The 25,786-nt window shown below is 33.3% G+C and overlaps 1 protein-coding gene, 2 long non-coding RNA genes and 1 pseudogene across 5 annotated transcripts in view; 1 reads left to right on the top strand and 3 right to left on the bottom strand.

Moving 5' to 3' along the window:
* Window positions 1-25,786, bottom strand: part of LOC144844733 (WD repeat, SAM and U-box domain-containing protein 1-like) — a 200,410-nt gene that overhangs the window by 67,186 nt on the left and 107,438 nt on the right. For both annotated transcript variants that reach the window (XM_078701781.1, XM_078701787.1), the window contains exon 5: window positions 6,134-6,227. In XM_078701781.1, coding sequence (XP_078557907.1) covers window positions 6,134-6,227 — 94 coding nt within the window. The remainder of the gene's footprint in view (window positions 1-6,133; window positions 6,228-25,786) is intronic.
* LOC144852826 (uncharacterized) lies at window positions 1,240-6,110 on the bottom strand (annotated as a pseudogene). Its single transcript, XR_013614340.1, has 6 exons — window positions 5,172-6,110; window positions 4,394-4,690; window positions 3,436-3,665; window positions 3,063-3,388; window positions 2,133-2,820; window positions 1,240-1,550 (listed from the first exon to the last, which is right to left on the bottom strand). The product of XR_013614340.1 is annotated as an uncharacterized LOC144852826 (transcript).
* On the top strand, window positions 7,937-14,263 carry LOC144845251 (uncharacterized). The gene is made up of 2 exons (XR_013612520.1): window positions 7,937-8,117; window positions 14,107-14,263. It is a non-coding gene; the product is annotated as an uncharacterized LOC144845251 (long non-coding RNA).
* LOC144845240 (uncharacterized) lies at window positions 14,208-25,692 on the bottom strand. The gene is made up of 3 exons (XR_013612517.1): window positions 25,649-25,692; window positions 15,727-15,812; window positions 14,208-14,251 (listed from the first exon to the last, which is right to left on the bottom strand). It is a non-coding gene; the product is annotated as an uncharacterized LOC144845240 (long non-coding RNA).

Genomic DNA, 25,786 nt, shown 5'->3' with positions numbered 1-25,786 from the left:
GGATAACCCAAACTCATCGAAGTGACGAGTTCCAATCTAGTTTCCTTTTTTTTTAAAGATTATTATTATTATTGTCAAATATTTTGCTGAAAATTATTTATTGTTGTTTTTAAGTTGTTAACAAATTATGTTACCTCTGACAAAAGTTAACGCTATGTTATTTCTGTTGGTTACGCTTCGTTGCACGGCATTGTTTGTCATTGTCATCGATCGAAGATGTCTTCCGTTTCGTGAAAAAGGCGTTCGATGTTATTAAATATTTTTACCAACTACAACTTGTTTTCTTACGACCACCCTTATGCCCTTTGAAGCCGAAAATCCTGTCGAGATATGCCTATTCCTTACGACTATTTGTATGTTACTTGACGATGATTTTGAGCCTACCCTGAACAACGATTTAGACCACAATATTGACGATCAACGTTCTAGCCCTGCACCAACAAGGACAACACCGCCTCAAACACGAACCTTGTTATCGGAGATTAATTACACGCCGTAGGCTGATCGGAGATTTATTATACGCCCGTAGGCTGAATTTACCTCTAAATTTGGACCTCGTTTGTTAAATAGCTAGAGGCAAAATTTAATTACCGCACGCGACTTCACAGCGGGAATAACTGGTAAATTTCAACCCGTTCGAAGGGGCTTGTACACATAATGAATGTCACACGTTTTTTGTGTTTTTTGATTCTACAATCTTCACAATATTTTTTATCTGGTTAAAATTGGATAAGTATTAGCCAAGTTATTGGAATTTAAATGATTGCATATAAGTCAAGTAGGTTTTGAGAAAACAGCTTTTAAAGATTCATGATCGACTTCCTGTTAAGTACACCAGCAGTAAACAACATGCTCACACTAACTCCTTAGCAACGATATTAAGTAATGTAGCTATACAGCTGTAATTTGGCACACTCATAGACCACACAACAACCAATAAGTACAGAAAAAATTATTAAAATTCATTTATTTTTATTCAAGTTATAAACAAATGAAAACAACCCACTTTTTCAACATTTAGAACTCAAATGTACTGGTACTTTACATGTAGTGGTAGTAGTAAAGATTCTATTGTTAGCTGAATAATGGATATAAACAATCATTACTTTGATTAGAAAAACAAATGCAGTAATTGCTTTTAAATTTAACTTTACACATAAATAAATTAGAAAATGGTATAATAAATACTGTAAATGTTCTTTTTTTTAAATTGCACTATTACTACTACACAAGTTGTATTTAGAGATCTGGGTTTGGGTATACTATATCTACTGTGTCTTCCCTACAGAATTCCTGGATACTCTGAAATAGATATTGTTTTCGAGCATCGTCGAGGCCTGCTGGCTTAATTACTGGAGGGAGACTAGATGGTGGTGTTGACCTGCGAAAATCGTATGTGTTTTCTTCACTGTGAGATAATACTTTGTACGAAACAATACCAGGTGTTTCTGCATCAAACACAAAGTGTTGGTACGACTTGATGCCAGGAAACTTTCGGTAATGTCTGGACAGATGACTTACCCAGTCATAAACTTTAATAAACACATCACTCTGTCTACTGTGGGTACATTAGACCCTTCCTTGAATATGCCGATGTCGTATGGCACCCTGGCTTAACCAAATCGCTTAGCAACTCTATAGAATCTGTCCAACGCAGAGCATGCCGTACCATATTGGGAAGGGATTTTAGTTCGTATGACAAAGCTCTAAAGGTCTGTAACATCTCATCCCTCACTGATAGGAGAATAGCTCACAGAGTCACAGTCTCAAATTTGCCAAGGGAATATCTGAGACTGTTCATTCTGCTGATTATTTACCGGTGACACGGTTTGAAAGTCATGGGAGGTTCGTAATAGTAAAAACATTTCACAATTACCATCCAGAACCGCCCGTTTCAGTAACAGTCCAATCCCTTATTTTATCCGCCTGCTTAACGCCTGATCTTCACTCATTTTTGTATAATTTATTATTTTGTATGTTTCAAATTTTGTATATTTTTATTGGTCTAGGTACATGCATGTAAAAGTTACCCACAATCTGGCCTTTGGCCACTAGTGGTAACTTGTGGCATGGTGGTGTTTAATGTTTTTGATGTTTTATATGAAATAAAGAATAATAATAATAATAATCACCGGATTCATTTCCGACAAGCTGTGCTCGGTTGATCGAAGTAGTTATTGATTTGTCAACGACGTCAACAATGTCTTCCAAGGAAGAGACAAATGTTCTTCTGTAGGTTCTCTTAAGAAGTCCGAAGCACCAATCGGGACCAAATTTTGTATGCCCAACTGGTAAAAAAGAATACTTAATCGTCTTATGTAGGCCATTCTCAACTCTCCATGCCAAGTACTGTATAAATGCGTTATTTTTGTTTTGGCCGGAACAATTGTCAGCATGAAGGTGAGCATGTTGTTCGCCAACACCGTAATGTTCAAAAAAGTGATGCAGATAACTAATTACCACGTTTGCTCCTTTACCACAGCTCACACCCTCATCTATTAAATAATTAATTTGCGATGGCAAACCTTCAGATGTCAGACCAAAGATGTGGCATTTCCTTGGCGTCTTGAAATAAATTGGGCCAGGTTGTAGCGGATTTGCTGGATAGTGTACCTGTTGCGCGAAGTCAAAGCTGTAATGAAATGTTATCGGTTTTGAGTTCGGAACATTCTGACCCAGCTGTTTGATGTCCATCTCCTTTGCTATAAGTTTTGATTGTCGACAACACTGGTTATAAAACTCCCTTTCTATCCTTGCCTGTTCCAAGTGAGTCTCCTGGATCCTCAGAGCTTCTGTTTTTTGTGCTTCTGGAACATTAACCTACAAAAACAAAATAATTGTTAAACACTTAGTATGTAATTGTGCTGGATACAGGGGTCCCCCAACATTATTTTTGTATTAGACTTTTTTTTTGTAAATAATAATGAATGAATACATTACATTTCAAATGAATATTTCACAATTTGGACATGCATAATGACAGTTTAATGGCTATTGTGACAACACAAAACTAAACAAACAAAAATCTAAAAAAAAAATAGTAATTCCAAAAATAAACATACCTGCTTTGTTATCAAACTGTTGTTTTTTTGGCAAATCCAGCACAGATCTGTTGCAGGTTGTGCTACGATGATGTAAGGCAGAAGTTCCTTCCAAAGTTTACGAAATGTAGACAGGGCAACACATTGCTCTCTTAGAACCGCCTATTTAAACATATGCCATACAGCAGCCTTTGTAATGGATGTGGGTAGCAGCTTAACCTCAGCAGACTTTACACCAGGGATTCTTCCGGGTAACAATATGCAATTAGCTGCCGCAAAATTCACGATAAATCGAACCACCCCCTCCACATTTTCCATCTTCAATAGATGCTTTCCTCTTCTGCCACCTATAAACAAAATACAATAATGATTAATAATTATCATAATAACCGACCGTGGCACTTTTAGATATGATTTACATTTGAGCTGTCAGTTGCTATTGAATCTACTGTCTCTCTACAAACTCTCTTCTGCCCATAGTGAAAGCTTCTAATTCTGCTCTGCTTTCTTTGTGTTTGTGTTTTCTTTTTTCTGGCTGTCATATCACCGTTGTTAATGGACGAAGAAATTATTCCCAACAGCATTAAATCTTTTTCAAATTCACTCAACTCTTGAATTGTGTATCTAAAAATAAAAATTAAATCAATCAATTTCCTTCTCATAAACAACAATGGAAGAAGCAGACAGGGTAAAGAAATTGAGAGAGCCCAACCCAACGAAAAGAATGTTCAGAGGAACAATGTGAAATTAAAATAACTTCTGGAAAGACATGGAATTTTGTGATTTCAAAAGAAAGTTCAATAGAATTTTGTAGAACCCAGCCCAATGAAAACAATGCTTGGTGTAGGAACAATGTGAAATTGAAATAACAATTCTCGAAAAGCAGGGCATCTGGCATTTTCTAAAGAACGTTTTACCAACTTGATGATCAATAGAATATAGAATTTTGTAGAGCCCAGCCCAATAAAAACAATGATTTGTAGAGCCCAGCCCAATGAAAACAATGCTTGGTTTACGAACAATGTGAAATTGAAATAACAACTTCACGAAAAGCAGGGCATCTGGGTGGGTGGGTGTTGGAGCCATGTAATAAACAATTAACATGTGAAAATAAGAATAAAATAACTGTAACTTTGGCAAATAAAAATCCTGCCATTTTTAATAATTTATTTTGTATATTATTACTTATGTACAGTCTTTTTTCTGTGTGGCAAACAAAGAAATAAAAAAGTAATTTTAATAAGAATTATTGCATTTAATAGAGGTTCATAATCATTATAACATGTTTTAATGCCCACAAGTTCAGTTTTAATTTATTCTGCTGTAAAAAAAAATGATTGAATAAAACTTACCTTATTTCATTCATCTCATCGTCTGTGAACTGGTTAATGCATTTTTGACCATTGAAGATGATACAGTTACAGTTACTTTCTCTTGTGGCACTACAATATCAAGATTCTGGGCAATGTTATTTGCTGCTTCAAATTCATTTTCAGCATCATCAACAATTTCGGGTGGAATGTCCTCCTCGATATCCATTTGTCCTTCACTTTCTACATCCGACATCTGATCATCATCACTACTTCCAGTGACAATTGATTCATCTTCATGATCAACAGAATCATCATCACTACTCACATTTTCTGAATCTATCTAAAGAAGCATATACAATTATTTAGTTTGTTTTTACTGTAGTAGTTTAAAGTCTTTTATGCGCCAACTATTGAGAACAATTAAATAGGCCTAGTAGAAGTGTAGGCCTAACCTACTAGGCTACTACTACTAGCTAGGTTAGGTCTAGCTAGGCCTAGTGCTAGTAGTAGTATAAACATGCTTTATTATTCGTACGTAGACGCCGTAGTAGGTAGCCTAAGCCTAGCATAAACCGTAGTAATAGTTGACTGCGGTATGCCCAAGAAAATATTTTAGTTAGGCCTACCTAACCTAGGCCTAGCTTTAGGGTGACAGACGATCGGGTCCAAGAAGGGCGGACGGGCCTATTTTCACTGAGTGAAACGATCGGGTTAAAAATAAAAATGTTAGGTTAGCTTAGCCTAGGAATTATGGGCTATAAAAAGTATATTTGACGTATATTTTGATTTTAATGCTTATTTTAATCACAGTACTTACCGTTATCCGAATCATACCCTGAGGGCAATGCAAAGTAATCGGTCAAAACATCATCCAAGTTTTCTACATACATTCCACAAACTCTGGTATCATTCAACATCGCGGCTATCCCATTTTCTCCCAAATCATTCGAACTCGACATTTTAAGCAAATAACATTAATAACTGATTCAATAGCGTTGTAAACATAAACTAATGAAGAAATTGAAATCCAAAGCGTCGTACCATAAACATTGATGTCGAAAACGGCCTCATGGCCATGCCCACCGAGTAAGCCTCCATTTTGGATTTTCCAGTAATCGAGAACACAATGAGTATTGACCAATCAAAACGGAATGTTGTTGCCACGTGGTTAGGAACGACGGTTTCAGTTTACGACTTGAGTGACAGATTTTAAAATGATGTCATGGAAAAATCGGTTTACTATTGGTTAATTTGTTTAGCCCTGCCTATAACTGCCATATTTGGATTAAGCTATGTCTTGGCTTTAATTTGGTGTATGGCACTCTGTAAACTGTCATGCCGTTTTCGAATAACGATTCAAAGAATATGAACAATAATTCGAAGTTTTCTTACCCGTGGGACTTTAAATCGTTAGGTTAACAGGCTGAATATTAGGTGGGTGTTTTAAAATGGTATTTTTTAGACTTTTTATTTGGATTTGGAGATTCATATTTGGTACAATTGTTCTTTAATACTTCTTCTTTCATAATATGCAAAAATCCGGATTTGGCCGATATGACCAATTTTTACGTTGTTTGATACTAGCGCGAAATTTGAAATGCCGACAAACAGCGGGTTTCGCCAGAGCGGGTCACATATTTATGTTAAACTGCAGGAATACACTCAGGTAAGTTACAAATGTAATGCATTTCAACAAATTAATGTTAGATAATGGGCTATTTACATCATTCACACTCTCATTTTCGTCTTCGTATTAACAAAAATAGTTACATATCTTACCCTGAAGCTAGAAGAAGTCCATTTGCAGAAAATGCAACAGAATTTACATTAGCTGTATGTCCTTTCAGCTTACATCTTAGCTTTGTACAGCATACTAAAAAATTAATATTGTAAAGGTAAAAAAGCATTAACAAATCATTTTGTACATCTACAGTACATAAATAATTAAAAAGGGTGCTCGAGTATAGAATATATAAATAATACATATAGTTAATATAGCCATACATTATATCATAAAAAGCATGACTCTAAGTGTTTTTTTGTAAGTTATATACAGTTGGCAATCTTAGTTTTCAGAAATGTATCCTTAGTTTTGCAACGATAATTAGGATACCTTTATTTATTATTGATGTCATTAAATGGCCAAAAACGAAAAAATATAAATATTTAATATAGTTGTACCAAATATTGAGAAAGGAGGTTTAAAGATTACTGACATGGATTCTATGATCAATTCATTGAAACTTTCCTGGATTGAGGAATTACCAGTTCCTGGAAATTGGTATTACATTCCACTTTACTACATGTTTCTACTAAAATAAATATGTATGACTAAAATGAATATTTCAAATCATGCTACTTTGGGTCAAATACCCGATTTCTATAAGGGAGCTTGCTTACTTCAATTTTAACTAGACATGAAACTCGTCACTTTGACAAGTTAGTTATCCGCTCGACAAACGCCACGTGCACGTCACACGTTGGAATATTGCACACAGAAAAAGATTATGGCATTATGACCTAAATTGAAGAATATTATAGTTTGTTATTTCTGAATTCTGTTATTTTGTGTCATATAGTATACACAGTATAATCTGTATACATATCACATACAGTGTAGAATAGGTGAAATTACGGGACCCGCTATTTATTCCAATTTTTAACATATTGACGGTTTCAAAATAAAACGCGAAAGGTAGCAATTTCGGAAGGAAATTATCTCAGCAACAACATATTAACGTGTAGAAGAAATTTGAATACGTGAAATATTGATGCGCGCTCTTTCAGTAAATGTAATGAACTATGACGCAAAAGATGAAAATACAACTTTTTTATTTAACTGGCCATATGATGACGTCACAACATTCGATTGGCAAAATGTTCACATGATTTTATATCTACAATCCAATAGTTTCCAGAAAACGTTTTAATCGTGATTATCACATTTTATTCTTACAAACTATAACAGATTAAAATTTACTGTAAAGATGAAATTAATGACCCACGTAAATAAAATTTTTTGGCATGATGACGTCATAAAAATTAAAATATTTTTAACTCATACGAAAGATAGTTGATTGACCTAGATAATAGTAAAATCTTGGAGAAAATGGAATACGGATAAGCGTGATGCGCTCCATTGAATGTGATGAGCAATAACGAAAAAGACAAAAATCCTATGACGTCACAACATCCGTGAGGAAAAAATTCTGCATGAATTCATATTTACATATATTTAACATATCTGCTTACATATTAAGTTAAATAAATTGGAGGTAACCATTGATCCTGAAGAGCGATAATAGATTCAAAATAGGCATAATTTTGACAATATTTTGTAACTTTTGCAACTAAAACGCATGCAAATGGTCTAAATCAACGTGTACGTATGATGTCATTTTAATTTGAAATGATGTCAATTTTGTTTAAAATGACTAGGAAAGGCTGGACACTCACAATTCAAGAAAAAAAAACATGATTTTCATACTCCGTGCGCCCCTTACGCGTAACATTTTTTGTGCGCTAGGAATTTTTGACATGCTCAAAATGTCATGATCAGCGTAGAAAGTTGATTAGAAATTAATTTTGCGCATTTTGAAATTTTAAATGCGCGTGCGCGCGTAACTTCTTGTAAAACATGCCATTTTTAATCCACAGAAAATTTGCACTTGATATGACTTAAATTTTCACAAAGTGTCAAAACAAAATTACACTTGGTTTTTAATCTATGATCAATCATAAAAAATCATAAAATCGCGCGTAAGTCACATTGTCAAAATTATGCCTATTTTGAATCTATTATCTATTATTAAGGATATAACTAGAATAGGAAAAGAAAAAAGCTCATGTTTGGACCACATTGTTACTAATGTACAAAATAATGTGAAGCAATCTGGAGTAATTAATATTGGCCTTAGTGACCATTTTCTTATTTATTGCACTAGAAAAATACCTAAGTCTCATGTTCATAAAAATGAACACAACTCCGCTAAATTACGATCTTTAAAACACTATAATGTAAATAACTATTTTGAAACACTTAACGATATCGATTGGTCTGTTGTCACTAATAATGACGATGTAAATATCGCGTGGTTAACTCTTAAAGATATCATCATTAAGGTGATCGACTCAATAGCGGCAATAAAAAAAGTTAGACTTAAACAAAACATAGCACCCTGGTTTACCTCCGAAATTGCTAATGAAATCAAAGTAAGAGACACTTTTAAAACAATTCAAGAAAGATAAATCTAATCTAGATATATACAAATATTATTGTGCCTCTAGGAACAAAGCTCAGCGGCTGATCAAAAAAGCTAAATCTAATTATTTTCTCAATAAGATTGATGAAAATAAAGACAACCCTAAAAAATTATGGAAAACCCTCAAACAGCTCGGATACGAGAAGAAATGTAAAACAAACACTAAAATAGTTCTCGATGACAATGGTAAACAAACTTTCTGTCCAAAAGGCGTTGCCTCTCGTTTTAATGAGTTTTTCACGAATGTTGCGTCAACACTCGTGAAACACTCAAAAAACTCCCAAAATGCATAGGTTTTTTCACCATGTCCACTAACGATCTTCATAAATACTACGTTAAATTAAAAGGAAAAATGTTTAAGCTAGAGCCTGTTACCATAGAATTTATTAAAACTCAACTCGAAAGCCTAAATGTAAACAAAAGCGTCGGTCTAGATAATATTCCCTCAAGATTTTTACGTGACGGTGCGATCTTGGCTGAACCGATAGCTCATATCATTAACCTTTCGTTTAAAACCAATTGTTTTCCTCATGATCTTAAAACTGCTAAAGTTACCCCTCTATTTAAGAAAAATACTAGAACAAGTGTTGAGAATTATCGGCCGATTAGTATTCTGCCTACGGTATCTAAGATTCTTGAAAAATCTGTAGCTATACAAGTTGAAAGGTATCTTTCCAAAAATAATATACTTTATGCCTATCAATCCGGTTTTCGGCAGGCCCATTCAACTGAAAGCAACCTCATAAATCTCATCGACGGTTTAAAAAAAAAAAAGTCCAAAGGCCTTCTTACTGGAATGGTTCTAATTGACTTACAAAAAGCTTTCGATACCGTCGATCATGTGATTTTAATTTAATAATTAAAAGCTAAAATGCATGGGTTTTAAGTGTACTGACTAGTTTCAATCTTATCTCACTAACCGCACACAAGTTGTCAGTGTGAATGGTACCTGCTCTGAACCTCTTATAGTTACTCATGGTGTACCACAAGGTAGCATCTTGGGCCCTATTCTTTTTCTATGTTATTTAAATGATATTGCTTCTAATTGTATTGATTATGATGTTCTACGATTCTGTATTCTCATCACGATGCCACAAAAATCGCTCATAAATTAAGTACTGTCCTAGCTAAGTGCCAGGACTGGTTAACTGAAAACAAATTATCTTTACATGTTGGCAAAACCGAAAGTATTATCTTTGGTAGCAGAGCGAAGCTTAACAAAGTTAAAGAGTTTTCTGTAGAATCAAAAGTACTAAGCAAGTTAAATATTTGGGTATTGATTTAGACCAATATGTATCATGTGATATTATTGCAACTAGTGTTATCAGTAAAGTTAAGTCAAGGTTGAATTTTTACATAGGCAAAGTTCGTGCTTGAATAAAAAATGTCGTAAACTATTAAGCACTGCTTTAATACAATGTACATTTGACTATTCTGCCTCGGCATGGTACGGCGGTGTCAATAAGAATCTTAAACATAAATTACAAACTGCCCAAAACAAGATGGCACGTTTCATTTTAAATGATGGTCCGAGGTCTCACATAGGTGCCAAAGAGCTTTCCGATCTTGGGTTTCTTAATGTCAGCCTCAGAAATAAGTTTTTAAGATTAAATTATGTTCACAAAATTCGTTATAACTTTAATACGCCTTCTTTCCTTAAGGATAACTTTTTGTTAATTCCTGATCATCATAACCATTTCACCAGGGGTACAACATTTAATTTTGTCACTCCTAAGGCTACTGGCGTTAATGATACGACTTTTTATTTCTTAGGTATTCACTCAAATCAATACAAAATAATGCAACCTTCAAAATAAAACTTAAAGAATATTTTAATAATGAACAGCTTGGAATTTCAGTTTAATTAAGTTATTTTTAATATTGTTTTTTGATGTTTTCTTGTCTTGTATGTATTTTCTTGTCTTTTCATATTTACTGAGTCATACTTAATGATAATTGTACTAGGCCCAACCACTCACTTTTCAGTCATTACGGATTGGACCCCATTGGAAATAAGTTTACTTTTTTGTCGACTTAATGGGTTATCCAGATATTCTTTTTATACATTGTATATTTTAACTTTTTATGTATGAATATCGAATAAAATCAATCAATCAATCAATTGCGCAACTCTGACGTCATTCAAAAATAGGAGGTGCACAACTTCACGTAAATGCCCATATGTTGACAAAGTTATGAAATGTTATGTTTACAAATTTTTGAGATACGTGAGACACAAAAATGGGGGAGAAAGAAATAAGAGACAAACGCCACGTGCACGTCATACGTTGGAATTTTGCACACAGAAAAAGATTATGGCATTATGACCTGAACTGAAGAATATGATGTGTTGTTAGTGCTGAATTCTGTAAATTTTGTGTCATATAGTATAAACAGTATAATCTGTATACATATTACATACAGTGTAGAATAGGTGAAATTACGGGACACGCCATTTATTCCAATTTTGAACATGGTTACGATATCAAAAAGAAACACTAAGATAGCAATATCGGAAGAAAATTATCTTATTTTATTCTTACGAGCTATAACAGATTAAAATTTACTGTAAAGATGAAATTAATGACCCACATAATTTAAATTTTTAGGCATGATGACATCTTAAAAATTTAAATATTTTTAATACATGCGTAAGATAGTTGGTTGACCTATATTTTACATTCGTGAGGCCATACGATGACGTCACAATGTCCGGTTAGCCATATTGATTAATGATCCGATATCTAAAACTCATCACCTTCCAGAATATGTAATTAAAAAAAAGTTTACCTTGTAGTTTAGAATCTATGATTGTTTAAAAAAGGGCATAATTTTGACGAATTTTTGAACTTTTTCATTAAAAACAAACGCAAATTGTACAATTCGACGTGCTCGTATGACGTAATTTTAGGTCGAAATTGTTTTAAAATTGGTAAAATTACTATAAAAGGCTGGAAAAACATAATTCAATAAAAAAAAATACTTTTAGCACTACTTGCGCACCACGCGCATAAAATTGTTCGCGCACGTGGGAAATTTTGACATGTGATTATCACATTTTATTCTTACGAGCTATAACAGATTGAAATTTACTGTAAAGATGAAAATAAGTGACCCACGTTATTTACATTTTTAGACATGGTGACGTCATAAAAATTTAAATATTGTTAACTCATGCGAAAGATAGTTGATTGACCTAGACAGTATTAAAATCTTGCAGAAAATGGAATACGGATAAGCGTGATGCGCTCCATTGAATGTGATGAGCAATAACGAAAGAGAAAAAATTCCTATATTTTGCATTCGTGTGGCCATACGATGACGTCACAATGTCTGGTTAGCCATATTGATCCATGATCCGATATCTACAACTCATCAACTTCCAGAATATGTAATTAAAAAATAAGTTCACCTCATAGTTTAGAATTTATGACTGTTTAAAAAAAGGCATAATTTTCACGAATTTTGGAATTTTTTCATCAAAAACGCGCGCAAATTTTCCAATTTGACGTGCTCGTACGTCGTAATTTTAAGTCAAAAATGGTTTTAAAATGGTAAAATTACTATAGAAGGCTGGAAAAACATAATTCATGCGAAAAAAAAAAAAAATGCGCGCATGTGGGAATTTTTGACATGCGCAAAATGTCATGAGTCGTGTAAAAAGTTGATTAGAAATTAATTTTACGCATTTTGAAACTTTAAATGCGCGTGCGCGCGTAACTTCTTGTAAAACATGCCATTTTTAATCCACAAAAAGTTTGCCCTTGATATGACTTAAATTTTCACAAAGTGTCAAAACAAAATTATGCTTGGTTTTTAGTCTATGAGCAATCATAAAAAATCATAAAATCGCGTGTAAGTCACGTTGCGCAACTCTGTAAAGGTGAAATTAATGACCCACGCAATTAAAATTTTTAGGCATGATGACGTCATAAAAATTAAAATATTTTTTCATACGAAAGATAGTTGATTGACCTAGACAATAATAAAGTCTTGGAGAAATTGGAATACGGATAAGCGTGATTTTAGAGATACGCGACGCACAAAAATGACAGAAAGAAAGAAGCAGAATACAGAAAAAAAATATGATGAAACAGGACGATTACAAGGAGTTATCCGCTACTAAGCGGATAACTAATAATACTAGACATGAAACTCGTCACTTTGACGAGTTAGGTTATCCGCACCACGACAAACGCCACGTGCACGTCATACGTTGGAATATTGCACACAGATAAAGATTATGGCATTATGACAAGAACTGAAGAATATGATATGCTGTTAGTGCTGAACTCTGTCAATTTTGTGTCATATAGTGCAAACAGTATAATCTGTATACATTTTACTGTACATACAGTAGTGTAGAATAGGTGAAATTACGGGACCCGCCATTTATTCCAATTTTTAACATGGCGACGGTATCAAAATGAAACACTTAGATAGCAATTTCAGAAGGAAATTATCTCAGGAACAACATATTAACGTGTAGAAGAAATTTGAATACGTAAAATATAGATGCGCACCCTTTTAATTATTACGCAAAATATTAAAATACGACTTTTTTTATTCAACTGGCCATATGATGACGTCACAACATCCGATTGGCAAAATGTTTACATGAATTCGTATCTACAATCCAATAGCTTTCAGAAAACGTTTTAATCATGATTATCACTTTTTATTCTGACGAGCTATAACAGATTGAAAATTACTGTAAAGATGAAAATAAGTGACCCACGTTATTTACATTTTTAGACATGATGACGTCATAAAAATTAAAATATTTTTAACTCATACGGAAGATAGTTGATTAACATAGACAATACTAAAATCTCGGGGGAAATGGAATACGTATAAGCGAGATGCGCTCTGTTGAATATGATGAGCAATAAAGAAAGAGACAAAAATCTTAAATTTTACATTTGTGTGGCCATACGATGACGTCATAACATCCGAGAGGTCAAAATTCTGCATGAATTCATATCTACAATTATCATCTTACATAATAAGTTAAAAAAATTGGAGTAACCTTTGATCCCAAAGAGCTATAATAGATTAAAAATTGGCATTATTTTGACAATATTTTTTTTTACATGCTCAAAATGTCATAAATTAAACTTTTGCTAAGTTTCAATTTAAATTGTTATATGGTTTTCAATCTATGTTAAATACGCGAAATTCATAAAATCGCGCGTAAGTCACGTTGCGCATTTCTGACGTCATTCACAATAGGAGGTGCACAACTTCATGTGAATGCCCATATCTTGACAAAGTTATGAAATGTTATGTTTACACGTTTTTGAGATACGCGAGACACAAAAATAGAGGAGAAATGCGCGTGCGCGCGTAACGTCTTGTAAAACATGCCATTTTTAATCCACAAAAAGTTTGCCCTTGATATTACTTAAATTTTCACAAAGTGTCAAAACAAATTTATGCTTGGTTTTTAGTCTATGATCAATCATAAAAAATCATAAAATCGCACGTAAGTCACGTTGCGCAACTCTGACGTCATTCAAAAATAGGAGGTGCACAACTTCACATAAATGCCCACATGTTGTCAAAGTTATGAAATGTTATGTTTACACATGTTAGAGAAACGCTCTACACAAAAATGGAAGGAAAGAAATAAGAACTAGACATGAAACTCGTCACTTTGACGAGTTAGTTATCTGCTCGACAAACGCCACGTGCACCTCATACGTTGGAATGTTGCACACAGAAAAAGATTATGGCATTATGACCTGAACTGAAGAATATGATATGTTGTTAGTGCTATATTCTGTCTATTTTGTGTCATATAGTATATACATTTTACAGTACACAGTATAATCTGTATACACGTAATTTAAATTTTTAGGCATGATGACGTCATAAAAATTAAAATATTTTTAACTCATGCATAAGATAGTTGATTGACTTAGACAATATTAAAATCTCGGAGAAAAAGGAATACAGATAAGCATGATGCGCTCCATTTAATGTGATGAGCAATAACGAAAGAGACAAAAATCATATATTTTACATTCGTGTGGCCATACGATGACATCACAATGTCCGGTTAGCAATATTGATTAATGATCCGATATCTACAACTCATCAACTTCCCGAATATGTAAGTAAAAAAAAGTTTACCTCGTAGTTTAGAATCTATGATTGTTTCAATAAAGGCATAATTTTGACGAATTTTTGAACTTTTTCATTAAAAACACGCGCAAATTGTACAATTCGACGTGCTCGTATGACGTAATTTTAAGTCGAAATTGTTTTAAAATTGGTAGAATTACTATAAAAGGCTGGAAAAACATAATTCACGCAAAAAAAATTGTTTTTAGCGATACGTGCGCACCACGCGCGTAAAATTGTTCGTGCGCGTGGGAATTTTTGACATGCTCAAAATGTCATGATCAGCGTAGAAAGTTGATTAGAAATTAATTTTGCGCATTTTCAATTTTAAATGCGCGTGCGCGTGTAACTTCGTGTAAAACATGCCATTTTTAGTGCACAAAAAGTTAGCACAAGATATAAATTAAACTTTTGTTAAGTTTCAATTTAAATTGTTATATGGTTTTCAATCTATGTTAAATACGCGAAATTCATAAAATCGCGCGTAAGTCACGTTGCGCATTTCTGACGTCATTCACAATAGTAGGTGCACAACTTCATGTGAATGCCCATATGTTGACAAAGTTATGAAATGTTATGTTTACACGTTTTTCAGATACGCAAGACACAAAAATAGAGGAGAAATGCGCATGCGCGCGTAACGTCTTGTAAAACATGGCATTTTTAATCCACAAAAAGTTTGCCCTTGATATGACTTAAATTTTCACAAAGTGTCAAAAAACAATTATGCTTGGTTTTTAATCTATGATCAATCATTAAAAATCATAAAATTGCGCGTAAGTCACGTTGCGCAACTCTGACGTCATTCAAAAATAGGAGGTGCACAACTTCACGTAAATGTCTATATGATGACAAAGTTATGAAATGTTATGTTTACAAGTTTTTGAGATACGCAAGACACAAAAATGGAGGAGAAAGAAAGAAGAATAATATAAAGAAAAAAAAAAGATCCAGGACGATTACAAGGAGTTATCCGCTACTAACTAATAATACAGAAAAAAAAAAAATGATGATCCCATACAATCACAAGGAGTTATCCGCCAAGTGCGGATAACTAACTAGACATGAAACTCGTCACTTTGACGAGTTAGTTATCCGCACGACAAACGCCACGTGCACGTCATACGTTGGAATATTGCACACAGAAAAAGATTATGGCATTATGACCTGAACTGAAGAATATGATATGTTGTTATTGCTGAATTCTGTTGTTTTGTTTCATACACAGTATAATCTGTATACATATCACATACAGTGTAGAATAGGTGAAATTACGGGACCCGCTATTTATTCCAATTTTTAATGTTGATGGTTTCAAAATGAAAAACTAAGGTAGCAATTTCAGAAGGAAATTATCTCAGCAACAACATATTAACGTGTTTAAGAAATTTGAATATGTGAAATATTGATGCGCGCTCTTTTAAATGTAATGAACTATGATGCAAAAGATGAAAATACGACTTTTTTTATTTAACTGGCCATATGATGACGTCACAACATCTGATTGGCAAAATGTTCACATGAATTCGTATCTACAATCCAATAGCTTCCTGAAAATGTTTTAATCATGATTATCACGTTTTATTCTGACGAGCTATAACAGATTGAAATTTACTGTAAAGATGAAATTATTGACCCTGTTAATTAAAATTTTTAGGCATGATGACGTCATAAAAATTAAAATATTTTTAACTCATGCGAAAGATAGTTGATTGACCTAGAAAATATAAAAATCGGGATGAAAATGAAAAACAGATAAGTGGAGATGCGCTCTATTAAATGTGATGAGCTATGACGAAAGATACAAAAGTCCTATATTTTATATTCGCGTGGCTAACGATGACGTCACAATGTCCGGTTAGCCATATTAAAGCATGATCAGATATCTACAACTCATCAACTTCCAGAATATGTAATAAAAATAACTTTCACTGTTTAGTTTAGAAACTACGACTGTTTAAAAAAGGGCATGATTTTGACGAATTTTTGAACTTTTTCATCAAAAACACGCGCAAATTGTCCAATTCGACGTGCTCATATTGACGTAATTTTAAGTCGAAATGGTTCCATATTTGGTAAAATTACTATAAAAGACTGGAAAAATATGATTTACGTAAAATATTGACGTATTTCACGCTTTGTGTACACAGTGCGCGCAAAAATTTGCGCATCCATGGGAATTTTTGACATGCTTAAAATGACATGAAACGCGTAGAAAGTTGATTAAAAATAAATTTTGCGCATTTTGAAATTTTAAATGCGCGTAACTTCTTGTAAAACATGCCATTTTTAATCCACAAAAAGTTTGCCCTTGATATGACTTAAATTTTCACAAAGTGTAAAAAATAAATTATGCTTGGTTTTTAATCTATGATCAATCATTGAAATTCATAAAATCGCACGTAAGTCATGTTGCGCAACTCTGACGTATTTAAAAAATACATGCTGCACAACTTCATATAAATTTATGAAATGTTATGTTAACACATTTCAGAGATACAGGAGCCACAAAAAAGTGGAGGAAAGAAAGAAGAAAAACATAGAAATTGATCTAGTACAGTTACAAGGAGTTATCCGCTCAATGCGGATAACTAACTAGACATGTAACTTGTCACTTTGACGAGTTAGTTATCCGCACGACAAACGCCACGTGCACGATATACGTTGGAATATTGCACACAGAAAAAGATTATGACATTATCACCTGAACTGAAGAATATGGTATGTTGTAATTTTGTGTCATATAGTATATATAGTATAAACAGTATAATCTGTATACATATTACATACAGTGTAGAACAGGTGAAATTACGGGACCCGCCATTTATTCCAATTTTTAACATGGCGACGGTATCAAAATGAAACACAAAGATACCAATTTCGGAAGCAAATTATCTCAGCAACAACATATTAACGTGTAGAAGAAATTTGAATACGTAAAATATAGATGCGCGCTCTTTTAAATGTGATGAACTATGACGCAAAAGCTGAAAATACGACTTATTTTATTTAACAATATTAAAATCTCGGAGAAAAAGGAATACAGATATGCATGATGCGCTCCATTGAATATGATGAGCAATAACGAAAGAGACAAAAATCCTATATTTTACATTCGTGTGGCCATACGATGACGTCACAATGTCCGGTTAGCCATATTGATTCATGATCCGATATCTACAACTCATCAACTTCCAGAATATGTAATTTAAAAAAAGTTCACCTCGTTGTTTAGAATCTATGACTGTTTAAAAAAAGGCATAATTTTGACAAATTTTTGAACTTTTTCATCAAAAACGCACGTAGAGTATCCAATTCAACGTGCCCGTATGACGTAATTGTAAGTCGAAATTGTTTAACAGTTGGTAAAATTACTAGAAAAGGCTGGAAAAACATAAATCACGCAAAAAAAAATTGTTTTCAACGCTACGTTCGCACCATGCGCGTAAAAAAATGCGCGCGCATGGGAATTTTTTACATGCTCAAAATGACATGAAACACGTAGAAAAATGATTAGAAATTGATTTTTCGCATTATGAAATTTTAAATGCACGTGCGCGCGTAACTTTGTGTGATACATGCCATTTTTTTTCCACAGTTAGCTGGCGCAAGATATAAATTAAACTTTTGTTAAGTTTCAATTTACGTTGTTATATGGTTTTCGATATATGTTAAAAACGCGAAATTCATAAAAAAAAACGCACGTAGAGTATCCAATTCAACGTGCCCATATGACGTAATTGTAAGTCGAAATTGTTTAACAGTTGGTAAAATTACTAGAAAAGGCTGGAAAAACATAAATCACGCAAAAAAAAATTGTTTTCAACGCTACGTTCGCACCATGCTCGTAAAAAAATGCGCGCGCATGGGAATTTTTTACATGCTCAAAATTACATGAAACACGTAGAAAAATGATTAGAAATTGATTTTTCGCATTATGAAATTTTAAATGCACGTGCGCGCGTAACTTTGTGTGATACATGCCATTTTTTTTCCACAGTCAGCTAGCGCAAGATATAAATTAAACTTTTGTTAAGTTTCAATTTACGTTGTTATATGGTTTTCGATATATGTTAAAAACGCGAAATTCATAAAAACGTGCGTAAGTCACGTTGCGCATTTCTGACGTCATTCACAATAGCAGGTGCACAACTTCACATGAATGCCCACATGTTGACAAAGTTATAAAATGTTATGTTTACACGTTTTTGAGATATGCGTGACACAAAAATGACAGAAAGAAAGAAGAATACAGACTAGACATGAAACTCGTCACTTTGACGAGTTAGTTATCCGCACGACAAACGCCACGTGCACGTCATACGTTGGAATGTTGCACACAGAAAAAGATTATGGCATTATGACCTGAACTGAAGAATATCATATCTTGTTAGTGCTGAAGTCTATTTTGTGTCATATAGTATATACAGTATAATCTGTATACATATTACATACAGTGTAGAATAGGTGAAATTACGGGACCCACCGTTTATTCCAATTTTTAACATGGCGACAGTATTAAAATTAAACACTAAGATAGCAATTTCGGAAGGACATTATCTCACCAACAACATATTAACGTGTAGAAGAAATTTGAATACGTAGAATATGGATGCGTGCTCGTTTAAATGTGATGAACTATGACGCAAAATATGAAAATACGACTTTTTTTATTCAACTGGCCATATGATGACTTCACAACATCCGATTGGCAAAATGTTCACATTAATTCGTATCTACAGTCCAATAGCTTCCAGAAAACGTTTTAATCATAATTATCACTTTTTATTCTTACGAGCTATAACAGATTAAAATTTACTGTAAAGATGAAATTAATAACCCTGTTAATTATAATTTTTAGGCATGATGACGTCATAAAAATTAAAATATTTTTAACTCATGCGTAAGATAGATGATTGACCTAGACAATATTAAAATCTCGGAGAAAAAGGAATACAGATAGGCGTGATGCGCTCCATTGAATATGATGAGCAATAACGAAAGAGACAAAAATCCTATATTTTTCATTCGTGTGGCCATACGATGACGTCACAATGTCCGGTTAGCCCTATTGATTCATGATCCGATATCTACAACTCATCAACTTCCAGAATATGTAATTAAAAAAAAGTTCACCTGGTTGTTTAGAATCTATGACTGTTTAAAAAAAGGCATAATTTTGACGAATTTTGACAAATTTTTTAACTTTTTCATCAAAAACGCACGTAAATTATCCAATTAAACGTGCCCGTATGACGTAATTTTAAGTCGAAATTGTTTAAAAGTTGGTAAAATTACTAGAAAAGGCTGAAAAAACATAAATCACGCAAAAAAAATTATTTTCAACGCTACGTTCGCATTATGCGCGTAAAAAAATGCGCGCGCGTGGGAATTTTTTACATGCTTAAAATTACATGAAACGCGTAGAAAGTTGATAAGAAATTGATTATTTGCATTTCAAAATTTTAAACGCGCGTAACTTTGTGTGAAACATGCCATTTTTTCCCCATAGTCAGTTAGCGCAAGATATAACTTAAACTTTTGTCAAGTTTCATATTAAATTGTTATATGGTTTTCGATCTATGTTAAATACGCAAAATTCGTAAAAAACCGCGTAAGTCATGTTGCGCAACTCTGACGTCATTCAAAATAGGAGGTGCACAATTTCACGTAAATGGCCACATGTTGACAAAGTTATGAAATGTTATGTTTACACGTTTTTGAGTTACGCAAGACACAAAAATGACAGAAAGAAAGAAGAATACAGAAAAACTAGATTTGAACTCGTCACTTTGACGAGTTTGGGTTATCCGCGCAAACGCAACATGCACATACTTAACTATATGAACCTCGACAATTATTATGCCATCCTATGACATGAAATAAATATGTTTACAGTGCTGAATTGTACCTATTATGTAGCATACACCATATTACAGTATTTTACAGAATAAACTGTATATGTTATATACAGTGTAGCATAGACAAAATTACGAGACCCATCTTTTAAATCCAATTATTAACACTATGACATCATCAAATTGACATATAAAGATAACAATTTTAGAAGATAATTATCTAAATAATTACTTTAAAACAAATTTGAAGAATTTTGGGCACGTAAAAGTGAGATTCGCTCTCGTTAAAACGCAATGAACTTTTACGCAAGAGATGAAAATATGACTTTTTGAATTCAACTGGCCATATGATGACTTCACAACATCTGATTGGCAAAATATTCACATCAATTTGTATCTACAATCCAATAGCTTCCAGAAAACGTTTTAATCATGATTATCACTTTTTATTCTGACGAGCTATAACAGATTGAAATTTACTGTAAAGATGAAAATAAGTGACCCACGTTATTTACGTTTTTAGACACAATGACGTCATAAAAATTAAAATATTTTTAATTCATGCGAAAGATTGTTGATTGACGTAGACAATATTAAAATTTCGGGGGAAATGGAATACGTATAAGCGAGATGCGCTTTGTTGAATGTGATGAGCAATAACGAAAGAGTAAAAAATCCTATATTTTACATTCGTGTGGCCATACGATGACGTCATAACATCCGAGTTGTAAAGGTTCTGCATGAATTCATATCTACAACATATCTGCTTACATATTAAATTAAAAAAATTGGGGGTCGTGGATGATCCCGAGGAGCTATAATAGATTAAAAATAGGCTTAATTTTGACAATATGTTGTCACTTTTGTAACTAAAACCCGCGCAAATGGTCTAAATCAACGTGTTCGTATGACGTCATTTTAATTTGAAATGATGTAAATCTTTTTTAAAATGACTAGGAAAGGCTGGAAAATTACAATTCAAGGGAAAAAAACATGATTTTCGTACTCCGTGCGCACCATACGCGTAAATTATTTTGCGCGCGCTGGAATTTTTGACATGCTCAAAATGTCATGATCAGCGTAGAAAGTTGATTAGAAATTAATTTTGTGCATTTTGAAACTTTAAATGCGCGTGCGCGCGTAACTTCGTGTAAAACATGCCATTTTTAATCCATAGAAAATTGACCCATGATATGAATTATAATTTTATTAAGTTTCATGAAACAATATTTGTTGGTTCTAAAGTTATGATCAGTTATAGAAATTCATAAAATCGCGCGTAACTTACGCAACGCGGATCTGACATCGTCCAAAAGCTTGGCTGCACATCTACACTTCAATGTCAATCTTTTTACTAAGTTATACAAAGTTATGTTCACAAGCAATAGAGATATGCTGGTCACAAATATCCGGGAAAGAAAGAAGAACTAGACATGAAACTCGTCACTTTGACAAGTTAGTTATCCGCATCACAAACGCCATGTGCACTTTATACGTTGGAATATTGCACACAGAAAAAGATTATGGCATTATGACCTGAACTGAAGAATATGATATGTTGTTATTGCTGAATTCTGTTATTTTGTGTCATATAGTACATATCACATACAGTGTAGAATAGATGAAATTACGGGACCCGCTATTTATTCCAATTATCTCAGCAAAAACATATTAACATGTAGAAGAAATTTGAATATGTGAAATATTGATGCGCGCTCTTTTAAATGTAATTAACTATGACGCAAAAGATGAAAATACAACATTTTTTATTTAACTGGCCATATGACGTCACAACATCCGATTGGCGAAAAGTTTACATGATTTCGTATCTACAATCCCATAGCTTCCAAAAAACGTTTTAATCGTGATTATCACATTTTATTCTTCTGAGATATAACAGATTAAAATTTACTGTAAAGATGAAATTAATGACCCACGTAATTTAAATTTTTAGGCATGATGACGTCATAAAAATTAAAATATTTTTAACTCATGCGTAAGATAGTTGATTGACCCAGACAATATTAAAATCTCTGAGAAAAAGGAATACAGATAAGCGTGATGGGCTCCATTTAATGTGATGAGCAATAACGAAAGAGACAAAAATCCTATATTTTACATTCGTCTGGCCATACGATGACGTCACAATGTCCGGTTAGCCATATTGATTCATGATCCGAGATCTACAACTCATCACCTTCCACAATATGTAATTTAAAAAAAGTTCACCTCGTAGTTTAGAATCTATGATTGTTTAAAAAAAGCTTTTTTCAAATGCAACATGCACATACTTTAAACTATATAAACTTCAACAATTATTATGCCATCCTATGACATGAATTAAGAATGTTTACAGTGCTGAATTGTACCTATTTTGTAGCATACAGCATATTACAGTGTTTACAGAATACACTGTATGTTATATACAGAGTAGCATAGACGAAATTACGAGACCCATCTTTTAAATCCAATTATTAACACGGTGACGTCATCAAATTGGCATATAAAGATAACAATTTTAGAAGATAATTATCTAAATAATTACATTAAAACAAATTTGAAGTATTTTGGGCACGTAAAAGTGAGATGCGCTCTATTTAATGTGATGAGCAATAACGAAAGAGTAAAAAATCCTATATTTTACATTCGTGTGGCCATACGATGACGTCATAACATCCGAGGGGTAAAGATTCTGGTTGAATTCATATCTACAACATATCTGCTTACATATTAAATTAAAAAAAATGGGGGTCATGTATGATCCTGAGGAGCTATAATAGATTAAAAATAGGCATAATTTTGACAATATTTTGTCACTTTTGCAACTAAAACGCGCGCAAATGGTCTAAATCAACCTGTTCGTATGACGTCATTTTAATTTGAAATGATGTCAATCTTTTTCAAAATGACTAGGAAAGACTGTAAAATTATAATTCAAGAGAAAAACACATGATTTTCATGCTCCGTGCGCACCTTACGCGTAAATTTTTTCGCGCGCGTGGGAATTTTTGACATGCTCAAAATGTCATGATCAGCGTAGAAAGTTGATTAGAAATTAATTTTGCGCATTTTAAAATTTTAAATGCGCGTGCACGCGTAACTTCTTGTGAAACATGCCATTTTTAATCCATAGAAAGTTCGCCCTTGATATGACTTAAATGTTCACCAAGTGTCAATACAAAATGACTTTTGGTTTATAATCTATGATCAATCATTGAAATTCATAAAATCGCGCGTAACTTACGCTGCGCGACTCTAACGTCATTAAAAATATGGAGGTGCACAACTTCATGTAAATGTCCATATGTTGACCAAGTTATGAAATGTTATGTTTACAAGAATGACAGATATGCGTGACACAAAATTCTGGGAAAGAAAGAAGAATAACAAAGAAGATAAAAAAAGAAACGTGACAATAACAAGGGTTATCCGCAACTAAGTTGCGGATAACCAACTAGATTTGAACTCGTCACTTCGACGAGTTCGGGTTATCCGCGCGAACGCAACATGCACATACTTTAAACTATATGAACTTCGTCAATTATTATACCATCCTATGACATGAATGAAGTATGTTTACAGTGCTGAATTGTACCTATTTTGTAGCATACAGCATATTACAGTATTTACAGAATACACTGTATGTTATATACAGTGTAGCATAGACGAAATTACGAGACCCATCTTTTAAATCCAATTATTAACACGATGATGTCATCAAATTGACATATAAGGAAAACAATTTTAGAAGATAATTATCTAAATAATTACATTAATACAAATTTGAAGAATTTTGAAAACGTAAAAGAAAGATGCGCTCTCGTTTAAACGCAATGAACTTTTACGCAAGAGATGAAAATATGACTTTTTGAATTCAACTGGCCATATGATGACGTCACAACATCTGATTGGCAAAATATTCACATGAATTCGTATCTACAATCCAATAGCTTCCAGAAAACGTTTTAATCATGATTATCACTTTTTATTCTGACGAGCTATAACAGATTGAAATTTACTGTAAAGATGAAAATAGGGGACCCACGTTATTTACATTTTTAAACATGATGACGTCATAAAAATTAAAATATTTTTAACTCATGCGAAAGACAGTTGATTGACCTAGAGAGTATTAAAATATCTGTGGAAATGGAATACGTATTAGCGAGATGCGCTCTATTTAATGTGATGAGCAATAACGAAAGAGTAAAAAATCCTATATTTTAGATTCGTGTGGCCATACGATGACGTCATAACACCCGAGGGGTAAAGATTCTGCATGAATTCATATCTACAACATATCTGCTTACATATTAAATTAAAAAAATTGGGTGTCATGGATGATCCTGAGGAGCTATAATGGATTCAAAATAGGCATAATTTTGACAATATTTTGTCATTTTTGTAACTAAAACGCGCGCAAATTGTCTAAATCAACGTGTTCGTATGACGTCATTTTAATTTGAAATGATGTCAATCTTTTTTAAAATGATTAGGAAAAACTGTAAAATCATAATTCAAGAGAAAAACACATGATTTTCATGCTCCGTGCGCACCTTACGCGTAATTTTTTTCGCGCGCGTGGGAATTTTTGACAAGCTCAAAATGTCATGATCAGCGTAGAAAGTTGATTAGAAATTAATTTTGCGCATTTTGAAATTTTAAATGCGCGTGCGCGCGTAACTTCTTGTGAAACATGCCATTTTTAATCCATAGAAAGTTCGCCCTTGATATGAATTAAATTTTCACCAAGTGTCAATACAAAATGACTTTTGGTTTATAATCTATGATCAATCATTAAAATTCATAAAATCGCACGTAACTTACGCTGCGCGACTCTAACGTCATATAACGAAATTTCTTGCACATCTACAGCTACAGGTCAATCTTATGACAAAGTTATGCAATCTTATGTTGACCATAATTAGAGATACGCTGCGAACAAAATTCCGGGAAAGAAAGAAGAATAACAAAGAAGATGATGAAGATGAAAAAAAAGATATTTACAATCACAAGGGTTATCCGCAACTAAGTTGCGGATAACCAACTAGATTTGAACTCGTCACTTTGACGAGTTCGGGTTATCCGCGCAAACGCAACATGCACATTCTTAACCATATGAACCTCGACAATTATTATGCCATCCTATGACATGAAATAAATATGTTTACAGTGCTGAATTGTAC

The sequence above is a fragment of the Antedon bifida genome, chromosome 1 (assembly GCF_963402885.1).
Source record: "Antedon bifida chromosome 1, ecAntBifi1.1, whole genome shotgun sequence".
Taxonomy (NCBI): Eukaryota; Metazoa; Echinodermata; class Crinoidea; order Comatulida; family Antedonidae; genus Antedon; species Antedon bifida.
Note: the sequence above shows the minus strand (reverse complement) of the source record. Positions and strands in the feature narration are given on the sequence as shown.